This window comes from Neolamprologus multifasciatus, chromosome 19 (assembly GCF_963576455.1).
Source record: "Neolamprologus multifasciatus chromosome 19, fNeoMul1.2, whole genome shotgun sequence".
NCBI classification, from domain to species: Eukaryota; Metazoa; Chordata; class Actinopteri; order Cichliformes; family Cichlidae; genus Neolamprologus; species Neolamprologus multifasciatus.
Genome location: NC_140457.1, coordinates 3,358,828 through 3,380,379, shown reverse-complemented (window position 1 = coordinate 3,380,379; position 21,552 = coordinate 3,358,828). Strand labels below are relative to the sequence as shown.

The following is a 21,552-nucleotide window of genomic DNA, read 5'->3' as shown; positions in this document are numbered from 1 at the left end:
GGGCAAATCCAAGGCCAAACAGAAGAAGTCAAAAGTCAAACAGATAATTGCATTTAGAATTCATACAAGACCAATATCAACACAGCAGAGTGGCCATGTGAAGATTAGTACTGGTAATGGCAATTTCGGCCATTGCTGCAAAAACTCAGAGGTGTGTTTTAGTCATTTCTGGTTTCATTTAAGAAATGATCCAGGAGCATGCCATCAAAACTAAACCCAACCACAAACTTTAAGCATTATTTGTCTTTTTCACCGACTCAAAAAAGTACCTTCAGATGCATTATGACTGTAGACTGGTGTAATCTTTCCTTGTAATGAAAAAACCCAATTTGAACACTTTCTGTGAGAAAGTGAAACTAAAAAGTGGAATCTTTTTCTAACCTAAATCATTTTTGAGACCCAGATAAAATACAGTGCAGAGCATCTCTAGCAAACATGCCGATTGACATTAGAAATGTTGTCTCATATTGGTTCCTGTAGTCGCAGAGCTACATTTCTCTGGTGAGTTTCACCGAGCTTACATCACCGCCCTGTGTGTGAATCACTCGAGGGTTTGGCTCGCAAAAAAATCCAGCAGTACCAGATCTCATGGGAGATGACAGTTTAACTGGCCACAGGTGCATATTGGGCAAGTGCTCCACAATCTTCAATCTAAAGCTCAGTTTTAAGTTACAACACAGCATAAAAAAATAGTTTCTAGAGAGACTGATCACTGCTTTAAGTCCCTCTGTGCTCTCAGGTGAATTCCTTTTAAATCACCGTTTCTTTGTTAGCAGATACAACTGTGCCTCCATGCAATGGGACAAAGAGAGTGACTGTAAACTGAAGCATGCAGCATGAAGCCTGGCTTTTAAGGAAGCAGCAGTACTAGTTGGAGAAGAAAGATCAGAGTTTCTGCCAGAGGGGAGAGAAGACGCATGTTTTGGTTCTTCACTCTGAAGGTGAGTATAAGAGCCAAAACACACACAGTTTAATTATGCATGAAGACAAACACAAGTAAACAACCCTCAGAGCAAGCATGGGAGTGTTTCTGCTGCAAAGCTTCAGTGATCGTCTGCAAAAATAATCTTTTTCTAATCCTTTAGGGTGAAAGTGTTTTCAATCAAGGAAAAAAATGTCAAACCGAGTAATTCAAGAGAAGCTTTATCTGCATTTTATCTCCTTTATGCCTCATTCCCTTCAAACGGGAGGATTAACTGTAGATTTCAGATGCTTAATGGCACTGTGGGCAATTTCTAATGATCATAATTTGCCAGTTCCACATGTTTGACCCTGTTAAACAGGAAGTGGAAGAGCATGGAGCAGATGGGTTTAAAAACAGATTTATTACCAATCTAAGCACAGTTAGTCTCAATGCACGGGTTGCTCAAACATATCTCAGGAAGCTTGGCACGTGACAGGGTCCTGAGAGGGCTTCTGTTTGAAATTAGGGGTGCTTGACGTTGACAGCGGGAATCTTAATCCCCACAACCCTCAGGAAGTGTCATTCCTGATCTGAATGAACTTCCAGGGCCAAAGGTCAGGAAAGCAAAGGCACCCCTCACGTGTCCATATTTAGGTAGAGAAACGACTCATCCGGTCCTGCAAGAAATGATCATTTTAATGACCAGCTTTTCCCTCTTTTTGTGGCCAAAGAATGTCCATCTCAAATTATTACCATAAATAAGCATAAATAATAATAACCAACTCTTTTATCAGAATAAAATGTGATTTATGGTCTTAAAAAGAGGGAAATATAATGATTATTTGCAGAGTGAATGAGCAGAACTCGTGTGATCACTGATCAGACTGACACTGCCTTCTAGTGGTAAAAGGGAGATGGTGCATTTGGGCAAACTCCAAAATAACAAAGGGGCCACAGCAAGTTTTACACCATTTCAGATCTCAGCCTTCAGTTTTCTGTTTATTAAATGAAACGCTGCCGTGTCGGTTTGAGGTCATGTAACTGAAGAATTTGCCGTTCCTTTGAGAAACTCTGGTTGCTTTTCCAGTTTGCTTTGGCTCATCACCCATTCACACTGGCAGACATACATGTGCATGAGCAGCTTTTCTCCTTTTTCATATAACTCTGGTACAAGTTCATCTTTGTTTCATTTCATCCCTCCAAATATTCTTGTTCTGAACTGTTTAGGATTTTCTTTTCCTGGCAAAGTTTAATCTGTTCTTCGTGTTTGTCAGTGTAACTTTATAACTGTATCTTTTGACTGTCCACTTTGACAATGATGCAACTACAACATGTTTGTCTTTACCATGGAAAGAATTCTGTGATCATGCACTTTAGTTTTCTTCTTCTTTTATCCGAGTTGGTCAGTGCATTCAGACTCTTAAATTGGTTCTTTCTGTAGTTCTTCCTCTCATGTTGGCCTCTCTCACTTGCGCTGACATGTCTTTGGACGTCATAGTGAGAATTCAAGTGACCTGGAATCGACTCCCGATCATTTTATCTGCTTAATTTGTCATGAAACGACAAAACTGAACTCACCTCTCTGTCAGATCTAATGCCTGAGCCTCTGAAAATGGGGGACTGTATATAATGTCTGTAATTCCTGAACAGTTTATGCAAAACTTTAATTAAACCCCTTAAAGCTGAAAGTTCGCACTTAAATCACATCTTGATTGTTTGGTTTAAAATCCACTGTGGTGTTGTAACAGAGGCAAAACCACAAAAAAAGAAAGCTCCAAATATTTTTTGTGCAGATTGCTGTGAGTTCGACTAAGAGGGTGAAAGTGTACACCTTTAAAAAGCTGCATGGACCCTCAGAGAGACTTTTTTTAAAACAAATACACAAACTGATGAAACTGAGGCAAAGTGCGCCTGAAGAGCACACAGCAGCTTCGAGGTTTAATATTTTAAACATCGAGAGATCGAGCCGAGGCAAACTGAAATGCATCAAAGCTGTCAGGTTGGTTATACCTCTGCAAACACGTTAAATTAATAACACCAAGAAGAGAGAAGTCAGTTTGCAAGAAAAAAAAAAGTTTATTTCTTGTAAACCTCACAGAGCGAGAGCGCAGCCAAGGTCAGACCTGGAGGAGGGGGAGGGAGGGAGGGTGGGGGGCAACCGAACTGTGACTTTGGGCAAAGAAAACAAAAACAAAATGTATTCTTTCCACATTCAGCTGAACAAACAACCAACTAAAAATGTAAATTTGTCACAACATTTTCCAAGAAGCCAATGACAGCAATCTGAGCGAGTGAGAAAAGAAAGAAAAAACAAGCGTCTCCATACACAGTAAGGTGAAAACCACACGCACGACAATGACGGTGAAACCACATCAGACTCGAGAACTTTCTTCTCTCCCTGCGGGAAAACTGCGAGAAGAGCAGAAACGGGAGGAAAAGAAAAACCAGCCACTCGCCAGACGCTGCAAATACGGTGACATTCACGAAACTTCTAGTCCCTTACTGTCAACTATACACCTTCCACTACTACACCACAGTCACCGCTGCCCATAGACTCCTTAACAGAAACCGCTGTTAAGGTGTGAGCCAATGCGTTCACAGTACATTCTTCAACACAGGAATTCCAGTCTTGGCACACAAACCAAAGTGGAAGTTAATTAAATTAACTCAACTCCTTTTTTTAAATTTTTTTTTTTACATTGCACAGTCCATCTTTACAGTTTTCCCTTTCAAACAGCAACGTGTGCTTTCCACGGTGAGAAAAGAAACGAGGGGGGCAGCAGCTAAACCAAAGCATTTGGGGGTTCGTCTGTCAGAGTGACTCGAATATGTTGCTGTCAAACATATCTGAGAGTGATTTATTACAAGGCTGCCCTCCAGAGAGCACAACGATCAACAAATTTGTGTTTTTAGTCCCACTAAACTGATCTCTTCCAGCTTAGCCAGATGCTTCAACGCATTCGGAAGGTTCGGGCAGCATCTCATTAAACTCATGTCCTCAACTCAAGGCACTGTGATCATGAATCGTGATGCAGGATTATGCAGAGCGGTGGAAAGCAGACTTGTTTCTGCAACCGGGTGTGGGAATGAAGAGGGGAAACCAAACTGCTGTCACTTTTTACCCCCTTTCAAACAAAAAACCAAGAACAAATCCAGTTTAGACAGCTTAAAAACTGTTTACCACCAGCGCAGCTTAGAGCAGGGTCAATTTGGTGTCCAAATTGTTTTTTCTTTTTAAATAAAAGAGGTTTGAGTTGGTGTCATGAGTGCATTACATTCCTCTGATGCTATCTCGGGAGAACAGCTGTTAAAATTAATTTGGATTACAAGTCGGGCTGTAGAATCAAGGAGGGCTCTGTTTTCCAGTTTGTGGAGGGAATGATAAACCCAAAAAGAAAAGAAAAATACAGCAACTGCTCCCCGGAGGTGAGTGAGAGCGATCCTCGATTCTGTGAGGTTTCACTAGACACTTAAAAGAAAAACTGGGGCTTCCTAGCTGATGTGGGATTTTCAAGTTTGTTTGTTTTTTAAGTTTTCTTTTGTTTGAACTACAACAAATACAGTCACACAATACAACATCCTTCTGACCTGGCGAGGAGAGAACCAAACCAAAAAACCAAACAAAAACAAAAAAAAAAAACCCTCAGGTTCTCAGCCGTGAGGTTGCGGGCCTGCAGGAGGAGTAAAAAGGACAGGAAGATGGATGGCGAGGTGGAGGGGACGGGGGCGGGGGAGGCGTTCACTTTTTGAGAGGCTGGTAAACGGAGGCGTTGGGATCCAGGCTGGAGGGATTGGTGTCCATAAACTTTGAGGAGTAGTGGGGGGCCACGGGGGTCATGCTGCTGGTGTCGGCTGTGTAGGAGATGCTGGGCATGACGGCCATCACTTCCGCTATCTTCTGCTTCAGGTCTTTGATCTCCTGGTCCTTCTGCAGGATCTGACCTGAAAACAGATTTTAACAAGTCAGCCTGAGACGTTTAAAACAAAAACGAACAACTCTGAGGACGGCGAACTTTTGTGAACCTTGTGCGATCTCCAGCTGCCTCTTGGCGTCCCCGAGTGCAGAGAAGAGGTCCAGTTTGATCCTGGTCTCTGCACTCAGGCTGTTCTCCAGGTGCTGGGTCTTGTCCTGCATGGCTGACAGCGCTGACATCAGCACCTCTGTGTCTTTTTCGTTTTCTTTATATTTATGAAGCTCCTAAAAGATGGACAGGGAAACAGTGGGGGTCAGGAGGGGAGTGTGTTTGCAGAAAGGGTCAGCGGTTTGGAGGTTTTTTCACACCTGATGTTCCAGCAGCTTTTTTTTGTGGGACAACTGAAAAGATCCAACAAGTCACTTTGTTATGTTAATTCCAACACTGCTCAAACGATGTTTGCGAGGAGGCACACTTAGGCTACGTCCACACTAGCCCGGATAGATTTGAAAACTGTGTTTTCGTCTGAAAATGCTCCACGTTTTCACACAGTTGCGCGTCCACATTGAAACGGGTGAAAACGCTTACGTTCCAGTACTGCGCATGCGTGAAACACAAGAAGATTCGATCTGCCTCATTTCTGTCTGCCGTTTATTTACTTTCCGGCTCTTTGAAACGTCACGGCAAAATGTTGAGGAAAAGCACCGAGTTTTTTTTTTTTAAATGGACTAATGATGAGGTGGAGTTGTTGCTGTGAGTAACACAAAAGTACAAAGTTGCAAAAGCAAGACAGAGTTGAAGAATTTGAAGAAAAGCTATCTGGAGCATGTACAGACTGATATTAATCTTTAACAGGGCTGTCAAAACTGAGAGCAAACAAAACAACTCCTGTGTAATGCCCTCCGCTATCTTAGTGTCATTGGTCACATGACTGCATCACATGACTAACATGCGTCATTGTTTTAGAAAGTCTGCGTTTTCACTGTCCACACTGCGATGCGAAAGCACCGTTTTCAAATGCATGCGTTTTCAGGAGCGTTTTGAAAACGCCGCGTTTTCCATCAGCGAAAACACCGTCTCAGTGTGGACGGGAGGCCGAAACGATAACGCATATATGTGGACTTTATTATAGATTTAACAGACCAGGCTAGTATTTCTGCTGCAGTCTTTTATCACCCTGACACTCAGAAACATCTAAAACTTTATATTCTCATCCTGCACAAAACGTCTTGATGCATTCTCGATGATCCAGGAAAGTAAATCTCCAAAAGTTGATTCTGTTCATCTGGACGTAGCGTTTTGTGGGAGAAACAAGTGACGTCTTCAGTCTCAGCTGACTGCAGGTTTCCCCAAAACTTATAAACAGTACATTTGCATAACGACTGAAACCAGCCCACTGAAGGAACAATGAGATGAGTGATGAAACGTTTCTCCCACAAAACGCTACGTCCAGATGAACAGAATCAACTTTTGGAGATTCTGCACAAAGTGCTTCATCATGACAGACGTTACATTTTGCTTCCTCACTTCCACTTTCCTGTCGCACTTTTCAATGATGGCTGCTACCAGACCCAAAGCAGAAGTGGCCGTGCACACAAAACTGTAAAAAGAAGCATGTGAAAAGACCCAACCAAACAGTGAATTTCTCAAACCCGTACCTGCACTTTTAACTCAAGCTCTCGGATCTGGTCCTCCTTTAGCTTGATGTCCATTGTTAATTTCTTGCACTCTGTTTCTAATTCGGTGATCCGCCGCCGCAGCGTGTCTGTGCACTCCCCTCTGAGAGCAATGGGAAACACAAAGAATGGTGAATGACCCTCGAGGCCCGCAACAAACCACAAGTAACAGAGCTGGTGAGCCAGATGTGTACACACCTGGATGCTGCTGCTAGTGCTACTGCTCTGGCTGCTGTAGCCTCCTCTAACTTCTTTCTCTTCTTCTCCTCTGAGAGCTGCTTCTCGGCGGCAGCTCGGGCCTCCTGCTCCGCTTTGAGCCTCTTCTCCAGTTGGCCCACTGTCTGTTTGTCCTTCTGCTTTGCCTGCACAGCATTATGGAGCCTACAGGAGCACAAAAGCCACAGAGCAGCTTGTTAGGGTCTCACTTCCTGTTGTGCTAAGGTAAATGGACTGGTTCTTATATAGCGCTTTTCTACTCTTCTGAGCACTCAAAGCGCTTTACACAACTTGTGCATTCACCCATTAATAAAAGTGCATTTTCTCAGTGCTTTCTAACTAACATTCACACACACATTCATACTCCAATGGATGCATCGGAGAGCAATTTGGGGTTAGTATCTTGCCCAAAGATATTTGGCATGCAGACTGGGGGAAGCCAGGAACCACCAGCCTTCCGATCAGTAGATGAGCTGCTCTACAGGGCTAGGTATCGTCACTGATTTCTAGAATCGATTCAATTCCGATTCACAAGGTCCCGAATCGATTCAATCCACGATTCGATTCAATTTGATTTGAATCTGGGAAATTTTGACAGTCAGAAATATTATAATTCAGATCTTTATCAAAGGTGTGAGCATCACAGCAGATGTCTTTGTGTCAAAGTAGCTAAAGATAAAACACGAAGGCGATTTTCCTGGCCTGGGATTTTATAAAAATATTCTCTAGTACATCAAAAATGAAAGAAAACCATTAATAAACACATGAACATTGCCTCTGAAGTTACAACGGTTTTATTAGAGACACGGCTAAGCGTTTTGCATTTTGTATAATTTTAAAAAGTTTAAATTTGTTCAGTATTGAACGGCAGAAATTAGGTTTTCTTTTCGGAAGTATATAAAACGAAAAAAGAAAACGTGAAGAAAACAGATTTTTAGAAGGGAAACTGTTCTTGAAGTACAGAGAGAGAGAGCTGTGCATCTTGGTCGAAGCAAAACAGTAAAAGTCAGAGTGAATACATGACAATGTTTATGTGAAGCGTTAATATTGTTTGGAGAGAGATAAAACTAACAGCTTTAGAATCAGCGCAAAAAGGGCGTGGACACAAAGCGCGGACCTGCCGACAGATCAGAATCAGCGAGCTGTCGGCTTTCAGCCCCGACTGTGAGAAAGGCGACATCTCACTGATTCTGATCCGCGGGTCGCGCTGTGTGTTTAAGTCTTTGTGCAGAATCCGTGTTCCTGCTCTCATTTACTGTCTTAGCTGTTTGGTGGTTGTTGAAATTTTGTGAGATTTCACCAGAGAAGGCAAACCTCAACAGAGGCAACCCTACCAAACATTTACTGTAGATTTTTATTTACTTTTATTATTATTTTATTAGACAAAACCTAAAGTTCTCGATGCAAACCCCCACCGCCCTCCTTCACCCAGTTGTTTTCTTTATGTTTGTTTGTTTTTAACTCTCCTCCATGACAGCAGCAGCACTCACTTGTTCTGCAGCAGTTCGTTCTCCTGCCGCAGTTGGCCCAGCTCGGTGCGTATTGAGCGCTCGGCGCTGCCCAGCGAGCCGATCTGGCTGCGCAGGTCCTGCTCCACCTGCCGGCTGGCCTGCAGGTCCGCCTTCAGCTTCTTGACATCCTGCTCCAGTCTGTCCCGGGCAGGAACATGACAAGAGGTGAGAAACACACAGAGGTCACGAGAAGGAAACTGAGAAGCACAGCAACATTTAAATTCAGGTGCAGTTGAAGCCACAGAAATAATAAAATCAAGATTGAGGAAAATAAACATTTGAGAAACCCTGCCCTCTATCTGTGGCTTTTATTTTTCTCATTCCTTTACACAAGGGAACTTCTCTCTAAAACCTCTGACTCTCCTCCTAAGTGAATGAAGAAGGCGAGTTTCTTTTGGTCAGCGGGAAGAATAAAACGAGGGTCAGATGTCTGATGAGGAGAAAAGAACAGGACAGTTCAACAAACGTGCAACGTTTTGAAAAGTGGCCTTAACTCGTAATCATCGCGAATAAAATTTTTGCCATTTTCAAACTATTTTACATGAAACCATGGATCACAGGGAGATGTGTTAATATCAGCAAACCAATAAAAATCATTTTAAAAATTATACAAAACAAGCAAAAAATAAATAAATAAATAAAATATAGTCAGGTCCGTGAAAAACTGGTAAAATAAAGTTTTCTTCTGTACACCATCTCAGTGAATGCTAAATGAAACAAGCAGGAAGTTACTGCATATGTACACAAATGTTAATAATCTGTAAACAGTTAATTTGATGCTTTTGTTAAATCCCTTAAAGTAAAGTTTGAGCTCGTAGAACTGGGATCAAACACTTCGATCACACTTTGATCACAGGTCTGCCTCTGGAGATAATAATCAGTTAGTTGCTCAACTTTTTACGAGACATCCTTCTCTGATTAATGTTCTGGAGGCTAAAACTGAACTCGGCTGAAATAAACCGTTTTCCCTCAGTGTCGGGCGAAATCCTTAAAAGAAGCTTCACTCCTGAAATCGCTGATGAGGTCAGAACGGTGCATTTATGAATATAAACCGTGTCTGTGTCTTCTTACCGAACCAGTGCTTCCGGCTTGCTGAGCTGGTTGTTGGGGATGCAATTGTCGGTGGGGTCCCTGTGGGAGCCGCCCGACGTTCCTTTCACCAGTAGCTTGTGCTTCTTCTCGTTCTTCCCCACGAACGACGACGTGGGCGTGGGGACGCTGCCGTTGGTGGTGCTGTGGCCGCGGGGCGAGGAGTTAAGCGCCGCAGTGTTGCTGCTGGCATTTTTGCAATTTTTGGAGGACGACGATGAGGAAGAAGAAGAGGAGGAGGAATTGTTGTCCTCTTTAAGGAGCAGGTTCTCTGTACTGCCCAGCTCTGTGTTCAGTCTCTTGTTATTCATATGGTTCTCCATATACTCCATCTCCTGGAGTTTAGAGTCCACTGATGACGGCAGGATGCTGTTATGCTGTTTTTTAGCTTCCCCTCGTCCCTCTTTCCCTTTTTCTCTATATTCGAGCTCCGGCAGTTGTGCCAATGTCTTTTTATTGACTGGGGCGCCATTCTGTGACACTGGAGGTGTGTCCACTTCAGATATACCTTTAGCTGCCGCCGCTGCCGCTGTGGGAGCACAGAAACACAGCAATGTTTATGTGAATATTCATGTGTATTAGAGGTGTGATGGTACGTAAATCACAACACGTTAACCCTCAGCGGTCAAGGGCAGAAATACTTTTGATTTTATCTTCATATTTAACCTATAAACGCATTTACCTTGCTGTGTGTGAGACTTTGGACTATTTCAACAGACTGCATTAACACAATGGACCGAAAATGGCACAAAAAACTAAATATCTATTGGATTTAAACTTCAAATATATGTACAAACCTAGCTAACGGTTAGCTAAAGTTAACTACAACAATTTACATTCAAATTCAGTCAGTTCTTTCAACTACTTACAAAACGATCAGGCTGTTCGACATAACGATATATATCGGATGACGATATGAAAACGTCTGTCGGTTCATATTATGCTATTGTTTGTTTCGTGGTGTCGCAAAATAAACTGTTTACAGCATCGTTTTGATGGTCACTGTAGAATTTCTTAAACTTCTATCTTTGTCTTATATTTAAAATAACCACACTACGGACGGACAAGCGACTGTTTTTATGCGTTGTCGTTAGCAACAACGACGGCAAAACCATCGCTTGGCTCCGCCATCCGCTTGTTTATTTTCCACATAAACTTTTCAAAATAAAGCTGAAGATTCTGTTGAGATTTTTCAAAATAAACTGAATCACGTGAAATAGTATGTAGAGTATTTACGGGCGAGAAGCTAAAAAGAGCCGTCAGGTGCTAGAAAATAAACCTTAGAACGGGCTTTTCCCCGCAGCAGCACGCCGTGTAACAAATACTCACAAAGAAAGTTGCGGCTGTTTCAAATTATTTAACACTCGACTCCAGGTACACAACGCCCAGCTGAAAACACTTCACGCAAGTCGACTTGCCCGAGATTCACAGAATTTACAGAAAATGTAAAATGTTTGTGATATATATCGTTGTCGGGACGATAAATGTCTTATATCGGGATATGAAATTTTGGTCATATCGTACAGCTCTAAAATCAGGCGTCGCAATAAGATTCCACACATATTATTTGCACTAATCCCAAAAAAATAGTTCCCGTCCACGACAAGATAGAGGGGCACATTGCAGGCCTGACACCTCCAGGGTGTGTCTACTCCTGATGTCCACCTGGAGACAGCGTTTACATTTCAATCCGTCTCCAGTGGCTTTCTGGCCAGAGTCTGTGACATTCAGCAGTCGCCGCATTGTTTTGACACACAAAACAAATTTTAAAAAGTCTACACTACACACCGACTACACACTGCAAACAATTAAATGTCACAAAACTCTCAAATCTCAAAACTCGTCTCCCTTTCACCGCTATCATTCCCACAATTTTCCCCTCTTCCTCAGCAACCACATGCTGGTGTAGGCATGTCATTTTCTAATCGCACCAAATGAGACAGTTTTCAGGAAAAAGCCGAGTGTAAATTATTTATCGTAAGTCTGGTTTATTGGCCTATCAACAAAATGTAAAAACTGGTACATAGTTTGAAGTCTGCACTTTCAACACGTGTTTAAACAGCGTCTCTGTGAGGCTGGGTCTTGTTGATACATAATCTTAAATCTGTTACGTGATCTGGACACGCCGGCGCATCCGTCGACTCCAGAGGGTTAGAAGTCCATTTATGTCTACATCTTTGCAAATGTCCAACAGATCGGTTTTGCTCGACCCTCGTATATTTTCGCTGAGCTCTAGCTGAGTGACGTGCAACGGCTACAAAAATTCAGGCAAAGTTAATAGCAGCAGTTCACCTGCATGCATGCAGATGAACACGTGTGCTCATTAAACTTTCTCAATGTTTTCATTGAAGGCCTTTATTGTTATCACAGAAGCGAGTGTTGCTGTGGTCGACCTTGTTTTTGGCTCCGCCTCTTTGCTGCCTGCGTGTTTGAAACTGAACTTCTGGCCTTGACCGTTTGTACTGTAATTTGCATCAACTATGAACATGCTGCACTTACTCTTTACCTGTTACATCATCATTATATAGAGTATATATGCAAGCCTCCATATGTTATATCTGAAACAGGACTTTCAGTTACACCTGTGAACACTGACAGCAGGCTCAGGTGTTTTATTTGTGAAAAACGTGACTGTGGCTACGACCTCACATCGTTTTCACACCAGCTCCTCACACATCTGTCTAATCGCACCCAATGTGGTGACTGAGTGGAAGGAGTGTTTATCTAAGCTGTGAGGCAGGTGCACATGTGACCACACACTTTGGATAGAAAGGGAAGACGTACGATTCATTTGACTGAAATGATTCATGAGAAACAAACGAGAGCTTGACCAAAGCTGTGATTAGAAAGGATGTTCAAAATTATATGAAGAGGATCAAACCTCTAAAACTAAAATCGGCCTCCATGTTTCACAGCAAAAATAAAAAGAGAACTTTGTAGTCGTAGAGTGGAGCCACATTGAGCCATACAAGCTAAATCCCCAGACAGACATTACGTTCTTTGCTCAGAACTACCTGATACTATCAGAGCGGCAAACACATGAACCATTACAATGATAAAATGGAAAGTGCACTGCAACATGGAAAAGTTGTTTTTATCTGAATGACTGAAGCACACTGTCTAAATCTAGACAAAGGAGCTTGCAAAGAAAAGCGTCTGAACTTCTTTAAGTTACTTGAAGACGTTTCACCTCTCATCCGAGAAGCTTCTTCAGTTCTAAGGTCAAATGGTGGAGAGTCCCAGATTTAAACCTAGTGGGAGTTTCCCCCCACAGAGGGACAAAAGGACCCCCTGATGATCCTCTAATCGCCTGAGACAAGGTGTGAAACTGGGTGTGGGTGCCAATCAGCCAGAGTTTCAGGTGAGCTCATTGTGAAACCTGGCCCCACCTTATCATGAGATTTCCTGAGGTCAGATGGCCCAGGGTGTGAGTGGGCGTTAAGGCGTCTGGGGAGGGAACGCAAAACTGGATTATAGATGGCAGAGCGTCTAAATCTAGACAAGACTTTACCTTTTCATCCATCTTTACTAATATTATAGCACTTACTATACGTCTTCCAGGTGGAAGAATTCAAATAAGTAAAACTGGAACAACTACTCGGCTGCCCGTGTTCACAATGAAGCACAATCAAGGCGTCACAGGAAGTGATTAGCAGCCCAAAGACCCAACATGAAGGGACTTCAAACAACAGTAAGTGAAATAACCCCTGAGAATACAAATTTCGAGGTGAGAAACTACCAATGAGAAGGTCACCTCTGCCAGCTATCAAACAATGCACAACAAGGGAATCACTTCCTGTGTAGACCTAACCACTTAAGCCATGAACAATCTAGTCACTGCCGTAGGACAGCGAGCTAACAACCACAGCATGGACGGAGTGAGAAGATAATCAAGGACATAACGAGATTTCTGCATGTGTGCAGGTTTGAATCTTACCTTCTTCGGCTTCGCGCTCTTGCCTCTGAAGCATCTGTTGCTCTGGAGGCAGAGCCTGCTGTAGAAGCTGCATGTAAAACTCATTCTCCTTCTGCACCTCCTTCTGCTTCCGGAGGCGCATTTTATAGCTTACATAGCTCTTGAAGCCGAAGCCCAACGTGACCACGGGGTAACCGATGCTACGGGGACGAACACAAAACGCACATTCATGAGGTCACTGGGCACAGATGAAGGGTCACTACAATTTTTTTTTCCTAATGTAAACAATTAAAACAGTCAAAAATATGCTTATGCAGACACTAATGTACCTCCAAGTAAAATCTATGTGTGGGAAACACTTTGTGACTTCAAAAATCTCTTTGCCAACTTCATAAAAAGGGAAAAAGTTAAATAAATTCACACAGAAATATAAATGCAGGTATTTGGTATTCATCAGTGACAATAATAAATAAAAACAGGACCAGGATTAATTCATATCAAAATTAGAGTCGTCAGGCTTTGTCATTTGCAGGCATTCTCTTCCTTTTTCACCTCACATACTCACACACGAGACACGTTATGTGACGGTAAGTTGAATAAAAGCTTCCCGAGAGTTAAACCTGACTGTCATCCTTCTACTTCCTCACTTATCTCTGACTGAACAGAACAAATTAAAGTAAGAGAGTCACAGGGAGCCTGCTGTCACTGATAACCATCCAAAGATCAGTGCAGCCCTGGAAACACCAGGAAAATGTGCAGACATCTGCATACAAAGACTCTTTAAGTGTAAACAGATGAATCATGCTTACACGTGTAGACTTGGTCTAAATGCTCTTTGAGCAGGACACAACTCTGCTGTCTGCTTGAAAGAGAACAATAAGGGACTAACCAATGCTGTGAAAGATGATGGCTAACCTCACACAATTGCAGAAGTGAAAAGGAAAAGGTCACATGTCATGTTAAAAGTACACAATAAGGCACATTTAGATTTATTGTGTACTTTTAAACATGATCTGAGTGGTTTTATGTAGAACAGTGGCTCACCAGTGTGCAGCAAAAGGGCGACATAGGTCCACGTGGAAGTTCTTCAGGTCTTTGAATCTGATGGCTGCCTCGATGTACACAAAGAGTATCCATAGAGACACGGTGGGTAGACAGACCCCCCTCTCTGAAAAAGCAAAGCAGCACTAAGATGTGAGAGCATGACTCAGTAAGCAGTAAATATTAAAAAAAAAGTGCCTAAGGCGTCAACTTTTTATATTTATTTGATTATAAAAGTTTAGGAAATGCTGAAGTAGAGGCTCATGGTTCAACACAACCAGTGTTGGACGAGAAGATCAACAACCAAAGACACCATGCTGAACACTAAAGCGTGAATCCCAGTCTTCTCCTCACAGCTTATTAATTTAACACTGATATCAGAACAGGACTCGGTATCTGCGGATACCTGAAGGTATCAGTATCGGATCGACCAACATCTCAGATTCTTTCACCCAAACTCTGAGACGATATCATAATTTAAGGATTTATTTACAATTTTAAACATTTTCAGAAGTGCAAAAAGCACGAACTTTTTCATAAAGAGGTGCACACGGAAAATGCATAACCTGTTGGTCGTCTTGTTGACAAAGGAATTTCAACAACTAATCAATGTCATCAGCATGAAAATAGATGGGAATGTGTTTGTAGCATCACATTTGTAAATGATGTCAGCCATAACCCCCCCGAGCATACAGTTTATTGTTAACTGCACATAAAACAGTATAGTACAGTAAGATTTCCAACATGAGGTGGTCAGAATACAGACGCTAACCATTGTTTCAGGGGCTCTAAACACTGATTTCCCACTAGGCTGTGGAGAGCTGGGGGATATTAATACTCCTGTGATGTCCTCTCGGTCTGAATGTCACTGGTGAGTACGGTTGGAGAGCTCAGAAAGCAACTGGGGGCCAGTTTCAGTTCCCCCACCCCAAATTGGCACTAACATTTCAATCTGACACCCGGCCTTCGGTCAGCTCAGGGGGACGCCGCTAAATCAGACTGACAACTAATCCTCAGAGGCCAGCTTGCTTACACGTGGCGTGCAAAATTCTCAGAAACAACTATTTGTAAATACAATAACAGAGAGTAACCGAGAGTCGCACAACGCCTTCACACCTGCTTTTCCCCTGAAAGGGACGGTTGTTTTTAAGAAGTGGTGACAAGCGTGACTACAAAGGATGAGTTATTCTAGCAGTTCACGAGTGAATGATTTACAGCACAAATCATTTACATCCCGAGGACAAAAAAACAAAACAAAACAAAAGGAAAGATTGTGATAAAAATATGGTCAACTAGCATTTATTTAAAAATGGATTTAATTTTTTAAATATTACATTTAATTTTTAAACATACAAAATGTCCCTAAAGGTCATTTTGAGCCAGTATTTAAAGTGAGAGGTATAAATGCATCCAAACACTGCATAGCCTTACCTGTGTGCCAAACATACTGCACCCACACGTAGGTACTGGCAGCAAAGAACAGCCATTGCACTGGGATGAAGAGGAGGCAAATGATGTCCGAGGTAAACGCCACACACACAAAGAATACTGAAAAGGCCTGTTGGGCAGAGGAAAGGCGATTATTACCAACATCGCAGGCAGAAGAAGAAGAAGTGCACATTATCAGATGTTTCATTAGAGAGGCTGGTTACCAAAATGTTCATATTACTTACTTTTTCCCATTTAATTGCTCTTTTTGTGTAATTTTATTTTTACCTTTTTGAGCTCTTTTGTCTCGCACCTTATTTATTAGGAATTCCCCAACTTGCTGGATAAATAAAGCCTGTTACCTTCATTAAAAATATGTCATCAGTAGTAAATGACATTTTTGGTTCCTTCTTCTCTGTGAGAAGCAAACACTTCCTATCCGGCAGCATTGATAATGGCCCCGAGGCTAAACTAAAACAATGATTTTACGTTAGAATAAGGAGATATGGGACAGAAGAAGCGCCCGCAGGCCTGATGAGATCCCTGCTGTTTGTATGTGAGACGAGCGCTCTGATCCTAAGAGGCAGCAAACAAGATTACTGATAAGAACAACATGTTGTCTTTGAGATTGTAGCAGGACTCGACTGAACCAGCCTCACATCCAGGGAACTGACACTTTTATGCTGATAAACTGAAAGACTGTTTTATTCCTCACTGCTCTCACCTGTACATCAACCCAGCTAACCACATTTTCCCATCAAGTGTCTGACACTTCTCCTGGAGTGTGGTTATGTCAGTGCTCATTTTACCATCTTATATATGTAAGGACTTCCTCTCATCATTTACTAGACAGTCACTTTTCCACCAGCCTATACGACATCTCTGATTTATTTATCTTATCAGTCACATTATTCAGAGTTTGTTCAGGTTAGAACTTTTTAGACTGTGTTTTAACCTAGAGAGGTTCAAATGGGCCACAATGAACATTCATCTCAAATTTTTTAAACGTCTTTAACCACTTCAGTCATGAAACTGTCGATCAGTATTTAGACTCTTTTCACTGTACTACACAGATACTTTGAGGATGCCAAGTTCATATTTCACCAGCAGAACTTTACTTTTTTGCTCAAAAGAACATTTAAACAAATAAAAATCATTAACAACTAATGTTTAGGGCCTAAATTCAGCATCTGAGGAGGTAAATAAAAACAGCGTGTGTGTATATTCTTATTTTAGTTCCACATCTAAAAAGCTGAGTAGTGACAATAATAAAAAGGCTGTAATTATGTTTTTGTGGCTAAATAATAAAATAAATAAATAACTCGGCTACATGATTCTTATGCAGATCACACATCCTAAGAAGAGTTTAATCTAAGGTTGTGCAATTCACACTAAATCTACATTCAATAACAAGAATTATCAACGCAACATTATTGTGCATTCACTTTTTTGCTATAAATCCATATAAACACTTTTCTTTAAAGATCAGACTCACTTCTAAAAAAACATTTTGGCAGGTCAGCTTTAACCAAGATTGTCGGAGGAGCAAGTTTTGGTTAACAAGCTAAAGGAATAATCAGTTGTGATCTCAATACTCATCAAAATGAATGTGATTCTGATTTTTGTCCTAGCATCCCAAGTTTAATTTGCTCCAAAACATAGAGCCTGGTCATAGTTTGTGGTCTGCTGAACTCTAGAACCTGTACGAGCTCTCAGAGTTCATCACGAGTTTCTTTGGAGGATCAGAATGAATAACTATTCCTCCATAACTCACACATGGGTCAAATATGACGTGCTGACCATCACAATCCGACCACCAACATCCAAATAGGAAAACTAAACATCCCAAAAACCTGTGACAGACTCGAACTCCACCTCCTTGAACTGCAGTTTGTTGCAGCAGAACTTCAGAGAAGCATGCGAGTGGACTCAAATGTTCACATGTGGCAGGCAACACTATAAGAAGTGTGCAAAAATTCTTAAATTTGCAAAAAAAAATTTAGGGGTAACTTATTTTGTTTATGCTGAAACTTTTCCTTCACTCCATTCATTAGAGGTCCCCAGACACCATCACCAGCAGTCTTCCTCCAGCCAGTGGCTATGTTCAAAGGCATGTTTTCAGTGTGAAAAGCTTCTTCTCCATCAAGCACTGATCAGGTTTCTCAGAAAAATGTTCGGCATCACTGTCAGTGCTACAACACAGTAAAAATAAATGTGTTCTAATATCCCTCTACTACACACTGTCCATTATGTTGTAATGAATTCAAACACTCTTCCACAATTAGAACTCATTTAATTCACTAACAGATAAATCATGTGATTAAGAGCTGGTCTCAAGGGGAAATGCAAAAGTAAAAGTGAAGCCATTTCTGATCTGCATAGCTATGCGCTGCCAAATGAATCGGGCAATATGACCAACTGGATAGCACAGTGAGTCTCCTGCTGAGTCCAGCTGGATGAGTTGTGTCTTGTTTTGGTTTATCCTCCCACAATGAACGGCTACTGTCCAATACGGTGGAGTTGGAGTCTGTCACAGGGTGAGAGTCCCTGCCGACCACTGCTAGCTTTCCAAAAAAAAGAGCGTCGGTTTTGTCAACTAGTGAATTGATACTATGCCATCAAAGATGGTTGAAAATGCACAAACAAAAACAGAAAATTCGCTGAGAGACTGAGACTATATCAGTGACACCATGTGCAGGAAGCACTCACCTGTGTTTATAAATATGAAATATTACACTGAGTTATCTTTACGCAGTGATGCAGGGCCGAGTTATCGACACAGGCAAAATACTCCAATGATTTCAGTTCTATCATATCTATAGGTATGGCCCTGTATTCGCACACATCCGTAAACTGAACAAAGGATTCTGGTTCCCCAGAAGTTTGGATTAAAACACATAGGAAGTCAGGCCTTTGCAGTAGCTGTTCCTAAACTACAGAGGAAATTGCCCCTTCATATGAGGCCCCCTCCATCATTCGACCCTACTAAAACCTGACTGAACACCCATTTTTAAAAGATTCTGATTACTTTTTATCTATGTTACTTTTTCTTAAATGTGTGGTACTGTTCTATTCTTTTAGCTGCAAATCTGACTCTATTTGAATTCTGTGCATCTTTTCAGTTGTTCAGTGTGTAGTCCATACTTTAAGTCATCTACTCACCAGCCCCTGGTATCTAAAGGAGTCGTACACACTCCGGATGAAGAGCCAGAATGGCCAGAGGTACTCAAACCTGAACTCAAGTACAAAATCTGCCAGTAGCACCAGTGCCCAGACCACCAGGAACTTCAGGTACAGGAAGGTACTAGAAATACATTTAAAAACAAAAACAAAAACCCCTGAATGACAGAAAACTGTTTTCTATCACAAACACACAAGAAAATTAAAGAGACTAGACTGGTAATGACATTTGTTGCAGCGTAGATTTTGTCAAGCAAATATTTCCAGAAATGCACAAAAAGCAATTATGAATTTATAGTTATTAGTTCACATCAGATGCACTCAATAACAGTGAGAATAAAAACTGTGAGGAGGTAAAACTGCTCACTTTCTTGTTTGAAGAAACCACCAGAAGCACAAAAAAGCCTGACTAAAGCTTCCTATCTCATGGCTTCAGCTGGACAACAGTGCCAAGCAATTTAAAAGAGGCACTTGGAAACCAAATCTCTCTTCTGCCTGCTGTGACAGAGCAAAGAACCTGAACCCCAGGCAGCAAGAACATGTGTTTGATTGTGGGAAAATATAGCCGCCAAAAAAAAAAAAAAAAAAAAAAACCTTGATAGTGCCTACATGTGAAAATATAGTACTGAGCAAAAGTCTTGAGCCATCCCTTCCTTATTTATATTTTGCTAGGAAAATGGGAAATAAGTGTAGCAATTTATTCTTCAACACAGCCTGGACGCTCTTCAAGAAATCCCTGCAATTTCTTAAAGCATTCCTCAGGAATAGTTTTCCAGGCTTCCTGGAGGAAATTCAAAGCTCTTCTCTGGATGTTGGCTCCCTTGTGTTCTGTTGTCTCTCATAAGACAATCCCACCATGCTTCAATCATGTGGAGGTCCAGGTTCTGGCGAGGCCAATCCACGATTGCCCTGGTACACTTTTACTGGATGGGCAGTCTGTCAGGGATAACTGTCATCCTGAGAAATGAAGCTGTTGCCACTGATCTTAAGTACAGTTCTAGTGTAATTTGGCATATCTCAGCCTTTTTGCCCCATTTCTCTTCCTTAAGAATGGCTTCTTGGCAGCCACCCTTCCACTGACAGCATTTCTGACGAGGCTTCAGCCAACATTAAACGATCAACTGAAGGACCAGATGCAGCTCTCGGGACTGCATCTGGTCTGCATCTCATGCTTCTTTACAATTAAATTTTTATTTTTGCCAGTTGTCTGTAGACACAACACTGGTTCAGTTAGGTAACTGTTTTTTTCTTGAAGGATTCATAGGTCAAGATTGGAAAGCATTCCTCTGAACATGGTCAAGTAGAAGGACTAGACTGAAAACGTGGGAAAAAAAACAGCCAAAGTGCAAAAGATTTTTAAACTAACTTCAGAAAGCCTGGAGAACTATTACAAGTACATCTGGCTCCTTGGACGCAAAAAAAATAAGGAGTGGCTCAAGACTTTTGTTTTGCCTGGGCACAAGAAGTTGGAAGACGATTTCTTTGCTGACAAAGACTGTAGGAGAATGAAGTAAGATGTGTACCTGGTGCTGAAGATTTGGATATGACATCAGTGCCACACTGCAGCAGGGATATAAACACTGCTCTAACCTCTTGCTGCTTTTATCTTGCATTTGCTAGAGACCCAGAAAGTGACCCACTGGGGGTGCTCTGATGTCGGGGGGAGGCACCTGTTCAATAATTCAAACATTGCCCCACATCTCCAGGTCCTCATGCCACGTGTGTAAACTAAATGGCCTTTAACGTTAATATGTATGAAGCCACACACAGCTGGAGACTGGAAGCACAGCCAAGCCACTGAGAGCTGTTAAAAGCGAGTGACAGCAGCCTTATCGACACGTTTGTGGTTAATGTTACACCACTGTCGTTGAGGCTCATGTGATGATGTTGGCAATAATAAGCTGGTGGACCTGCTAACAGCGAAGCAGCTAACTTTGGCACCTTCAGGCAGTGACAGCTGACTCTGGCGCACAGTTAACACCCGGGATTCTTTCGTTATCATGAAAAAGTCAGCTCCTACATTCAATTAGTAACTGTGCTATGGAGCCGGAGTCAAAGCTCAAAACAGGCTGTTTTGGGGCCTAGCGCTATAGTTAGCTTACATGCTAGTGTAGCATATAACGAAAACATACTAGAGCTAGCTGCTTGGCTAGGTTAACAGGCTGTCAAGAAGTGGCAGCAGCTGTGAGGTTAGGGAGGCGTATTAACGCAAACAACCCATTCATTTCCCTTCGTTGAAGAGGCTCCGTGTAAGTTACCTGCCGTATATCCCCTCGGTGATTCGGTTCCGTTTTAACGGCCGTCGGAGTTTGCTGCAGTCCGCATTGCGCCGCTTCATCCTCCTCCACTTGGCTTTGGCCTTCGAGTACCCGCCGTAATCTTATCCAGTTTTCTTGCGTGTGCGGACAGAGATAATAAATAAAGGTGCTTGTGATATATATCGCTGTTGTTATTATTTTTTTTCCCCACTTGAAACAAAGAAATAAATAAATGACTGTTCGGGGAACCTCCTCTTTTCTGTTAGCGCAGGCTCAATAAGCCCAGAGCGCGTTGTGTTTTACCTAGCGTGGCTGTCAGACGGCCGGTGCGACCAATCACCGTGTCCGTAAAGGACTCCTTTTTTGACAGATACACAGAAGAGCCAATCACTGCCCTCAGTGGCTGCTCACTGAGCGCT

At 42.0% G+C, this 21,552-nt stretch overlaps 1 protein-coding gene across 1 annotated transcript; it reads right to left on the bottom strand.

The window, feature by feature from the left end:
• Positions 1–760: 760 nt before the first annotated feature.
• Positions 761–21,476, bottom strand: maco1b (macoilin 1b). The gene is made up of 11 exons (XM_085142319.1): positions 21,134–21,476; positions 18,858–18,999; positions 15,699–15,825; positions 14,271–14,394; positions 13,248–13,426; positions 9,293–9,839; positions 8,201–8,359; positions 6,693–6,875; positions 6,477–6,597; positions 4,928–5,102; positions 761–4,846 (listed from the first exon to the last, which is right to left on the bottom strand). Exons 1-11 carry the CDS (start codon positions 21,211–21,213, stop codon positions 4,644–4,646), a joined length of 2,040 nt encoding a protein of 679 aa, XP_084998445.1. The 5' UTR covers positions 21,214–21,476; the 3' UTR covers positions 761–4,643.
• Between the last annotated feature and the right edge of the window lie 76 nt (positions 21,477–21,552).